Here is a 4,724-nt window from a genome sequence, read left to right as displayed (position 1 = left end):
AAATACTTTCCATTACATTCTTAATCAACCAAATATGAACCATTATGTTGCACAATGCGTCTCCATCTTTCCTTTAACTTGAAAATACCCTCTTCCCAGAATTGAGGTGGTTTCATGGTAAATAAGTCGAAAGGTAAGCTATTATAAATCGGCACGAACTTTCCGGACAACCCAATATATATATATATATATATATATATATAATAGAACAAAAACGCAATAGATAGACGGTACAAAGGCGGATAGGAAAAACAACAGTTAGAGGGACAGGAAAAAAAAAGGACGGGTCATTCGTGGCCTTCTTTCGTCAGTCAAGTTACCAGATTTGCTTACAGTTTCGGGCAGTTACACTTGAGACTGTTCGATCTGGTTGCCCTCAAAAATGTTTAAGCTAAGAGAATTAGATTTTTGCGAGAAAGCTAGCGAATGTATACGACAACAAAAACAAAAAACGGAGAACATGGTACATAACTACAAATGCAAACAACAAGAATATAACAACTGGTATCTTTCGACTGAGGATGAATCAAATTGTACTGGCATGTATAAAATGAAAGCCTTAAGGCAGGAACATAAGATATGGACATAAAAAGTGATGGCGGTCGGCAGTCAGACCAAGAAAGAAAGATCATGGCTGGCCGAACACCGGTCACGTGGAAGGAGGGAGGGGGTTGGGGGAAGCGGGATTGAAGGATTAGAAAAAAAAATCAAACAGACAAAGGCAAAAGTACAGGGGAGATAAACGAGGTGGAAAAGTGGGAGTTAAAGAAAGAGAAGGCCAAGAAATGTGAGAGAGGGGGAGCAAGAAAAAGAAAAGTGGAAGAAAGTATGAGGGGGACTAAAAGATAGAGTAAAAGAATCGTACAAAATTCAGATACATACTTACTATAAGGTGAGCAAAATGAGAAGCGAAAACATAAAAACGAACTTTTTTTCGAACGAGAAAAACAGAGAACCGAGTCATGCAACATAAAGAGTATACCCCTTCGTAAAACACACACACACACACACACACACACACACACACACACACACACACACACACACACACACACACACATATATATACACACAAAAAAATGTGCATGTATATGTATATATGTATGTATATGTATGCATATACATACATATATATTTGTAAATGTGTGTGTATATGTGTGTATATATATATATATATATATAGAGAGAGAGAGAGAGAGAGAGAGAGAGAGATAACATACACACATACAGATGTATATAGATATAAGTTTGTATGTATACACGTGTGTTGTGTGTGTGTGTGTGTGTGTGTGTGTGTGTGCGTTCGTGTGTGTGTGTGTGTATGTGTGTGTGTATATATGTGTGTGTGTGTGTGTGTGTGTATATATATGTGTGTGTGTGTGTGTGTGTTCCCGCCATCGCTTGACCATCGATGCTGGTTTGCTTACGTGACCGCAATCCAAAGACTTAAAACAAGAAATATAAGATAAAAGAAGTTATGTGTGTGCGTGCGTGGGTCTGTGGATGGACGTAGGGGAAAAGTGCAATATTTGTTATGCATAAATGTGAATGAGTGTACAATAAACTATAAGAAAACTCGTTGACAAAATGTGTAGGACGTAAATGTTTACGTTAGCTCCACTTTAAATTCGTTCATCAGTTCGGCATGGTCACTACTATAGGAGATAGGATACACATTGAGATCACAACAGTGGCCAAATAGGAAAAAGCAATGTCAGTCAGTTCCGGTGAGGAAGTTAATTCTTATGACTGTGTAAATGAATGAGGTGAGCCGTTGCGTATGTTTGTATAGCAATCTGGTTACGAATCCTTTTTGTAACAGATTTACATCAGTTATGCCGTTAAAATGCAGGGCCTGTTGAATTTAAGAACTTGTCGGTACATCACCGTTGGGTTTCACAGATTTCAGACCGCCTCATTCATATGTTTACGATGGTGTGGCTGTGTGGTAAGAAGTTTACTTCTTAACTACATGGTTCCAGATTCAGTGCCACTACAATAAACCCACGTTGACCAAAACCTTGTGAGTGGGTTTAGTCGACGAAAACTGAAAGAAGCCTCTCTCTCTCTCTCTCTCTCTCTCTCTATATATATATATATATATATATATATATATATATATATACATACAAACACACATGCATGTATGTATGTATGCATGTATGTATGTATGTATGTATGCATGTATGTATGTATGTATGCATGTATGTATGTATGCATGTATGTATGATCTCCCTTGATACGGGGGAGAACACCGAGGCTGGATACACTTCTTTTGGTCAGGGAAGGCACAGAATGAACGCAGGGAAGCAGGAGTTGGCTTTGCCATTCGCACCGCCCTCGTCAAGAACCTGGAGTCCCTCCCATGAGGGATCAGCGACCGCCTGATGGTGATGAGAATTCCTCTCCAAAGCAAGATGCACCTGACACTCATCAATGCTTACGCCCCCACCGCGACCTACACTCTGAGGCAGAGAGAACTGTTTTATCAGAACCTCACCAAAGTGCTACGGTCAGTTCCTAAAGACGATAAGCTGCTAATACTTGGGGACTTCAATGCCCGTGTAGACAGAGATGCCCAGTCTTGGCCAGATGTCATCGGGCCACATGCCATCGGACATGAGAATACCAACGGTCAACTGCTACTCACCTTCTGCACTGAACAGAGACTCACCATCACCAATACTCTGTATCAACTGCCTGACGTCCACAAGGCTACCTGGATGCACCCAAGGTCCAAGCATTGCCACCTGATTGACTATGTGATCACCAGGCGACGTGACATCCAGGATGTTCGCATCACCAGGGCAATGAGGGGAGCTGACAGCTGGACAGATCACCTGCTGTTGAGGTGCAGGCTGTCCTTTTCATCGTCAGCAGATACAGACGCCAGAAAGCTGATGTTAAAAAGAAGCTGGACGTCCAGAAACTCAATGAACCAAAAATAAAAGAGACCCTCATTGCCAACCTTGCGAACCAGCTTGAACATCTGCCAGCAGAGGGAAACCTTGAAAAGGCCTGGGCCAACTTCTGGGATGCAGTGTATGACTCTGCCAGCCTTACCCTTGGCCACACAAAACGGAAACACCAAGACTGGTTTGACAACAAGGAGATCACCACCTTCCTCCAGGAGAAGAAAGAAGCCTTCACAGCCTGGCTCAACGACAAAGACTCCCAAGCCAAGCACGAGAGCCTCAAGAACATCAGAGGAAAGATGCAGACTGAGCTGCGACAGATGAAAGACAAGTGGTGGGAAAACAAGGCTGCAGAACTACAGCGGCATGCAGACGAGCACAACTCCAAGAAGTTCTTTGCCGGCCTGAAAGACGTGTATGGCCCCACGTTAAATGCAATGGCACCTGTGCGCTCTGCCGATGGAACCCTGCTTACTGAGAAGAGCGACATCATACAGCGCTGGAGTGAACACGTCAGTCAGCTGCTAAACAGACCATCCCAGATTGACCAGCATGCCATCTAAGACATGCCACAGTGCCGAGTCCTGGTGTCACTTGATGACCTCCCAACACAGGCAGAAATCCAGAAGGCCATCAAGCAACTACATGTGGGGAAAGCACCTGGTCCTGATGGAATACCCCCAGAGATCTTCAAAGAGGGAGGTAAAGCTGTTGCCATCAAGCTGACTGAGCTGACGTCATTGTCGAACCCCGTCAGACTTCCATTATTATGTATGTGTGTACGTATCATTTTATTTACACCCACCATACCAGCGCTTGTCAACCGGTGGTAGTTTGTTTACGTCTCTGTAACTTCGGCAATAAGAGACCGATTGAATATGTACCAGGCTTCGGTGCTCCAGAATGGTCGCAGTCTAATGACTGAATCAAGTTAATAGATAAACGAATTAAAAAAAAGATAATCATCACAGTTAATCGTTACATTTAATGGTTTTTAATCGTATGTAATAATGATGCCGAAATTCAACTTTGTATAGAATGCCAATACATTTAGAAGTGAATCAAAGTAAAAAGCAAAGGGAAACAAACAATTACACATTTCAAAATACACATCAAGGAAGGCAGCAAGCTGGCAGAATCGTTAGCACGCCAGCCAAAATATTTAGCAGCATTTCGTCCGTCTTCACGTTCTGAGTTCAAATTCCGCTGAGGTCGACTTTGCCTTTCATACTTCCGGAATAGATAAAATAAGTACCAGAACACTAGGGTCGATGTAATCTACTTAACCTCTCTCCCGAAATTGCTGGCGATGTGTCGAAATTTGAAACTGATATTACACTTCTGTAAGGCAGTGACCTGGCAGAATCTTTAGCACGCCGGGAATATTGCTTATCGACATTTCGTCCGTTTTCATGTTCTGAGTTCAAATTCCGCTGAGGTTGACTTTACCTTTCATCTTTTCGGGGTGAATAAAATAAGTACCAGCGAAGTACTAGAGTCGATGTAATTGAATTACCTCCATCTGCCGAAATTTTTGTCATTGTATCAATATTACACTGCTGCTACTTGGATCGGCAACTTTTCTCGATCCCTTCTTTTCTGATCTTTATTTGCAACAAAGTGGGTCAACAGTTAAGTGTCTTTTTCACATCCACACCTTCAAAAAGGACAATTCAGCTGTTGTTGAATACTTTTGGGAGCGTTGATGAATCGTAATATACATTAATATATTCATTAATATAACTATCTGTTCTTATTTGTACAATAGAGCGAAACATAATAAACTCTTAACGTGTTCAGTAGCCAAAA

General features: G+C 41.9%; 1 protein-coding gene across 1 annotated transcript; it reads left to right on the top strand.

Annotated features, from left to right (window-relative positions):
- The first annotated feature begins 2,417 nt into the window (after window positions 1–2,417).
- Window positions 2,418–3,478, top strand: LOC106873996 (uncharacterized). The gene is made up of 2 exons (XM_014921541.1): window positions 2,418–2,689; window positions 2,881–3,478. Exons 1-2 carry the CDS (start codon window positions 2,418–2,420, stop codon window positions 3,476–3,478), a joined length of 870 nt encoding a protein of 289 aa, XP_014777027.1.
- Window positions 3,479–4,724: the final 1,246 nt, after the last annotated feature.

The sequence above is a fragment of the Octopus bimaculoides genome, chromosome 4 (assembly GCF_001194135.2).
Source record: "Octopus bimaculoides isolate UCB-OBI-ISO-001 chromosome 4, ASM119413v2, whole genome shotgun sequence".
Taxonomy (NCBI): domain Eukaryota; kingdom Metazoa; phylum Mollusca; class Cephalopoda; order Octopoda; family Octopodidae; genus Octopus; species Octopus bimaculoides.
This window is presented reverse-complemented; position numbering and strand designations above follow the sequence as displayed.

Bases quoted from the DNA above. Each gene is read 5' to 3' on its own strand.
- LOC106873996 (XM_014921541.1), top strand. From the start codon at position 2,418: ATGCACCTGACACTCATCAATGCTTACGCCCCCACCGCGACCTACACT. The intron at 2,690-2,880 runs GTATCAACTGCC...CATCGTCAGCAG, and splicing joins CTCACCATCACCAATACTCT to ATACAGACGCCAGAAAGCTG.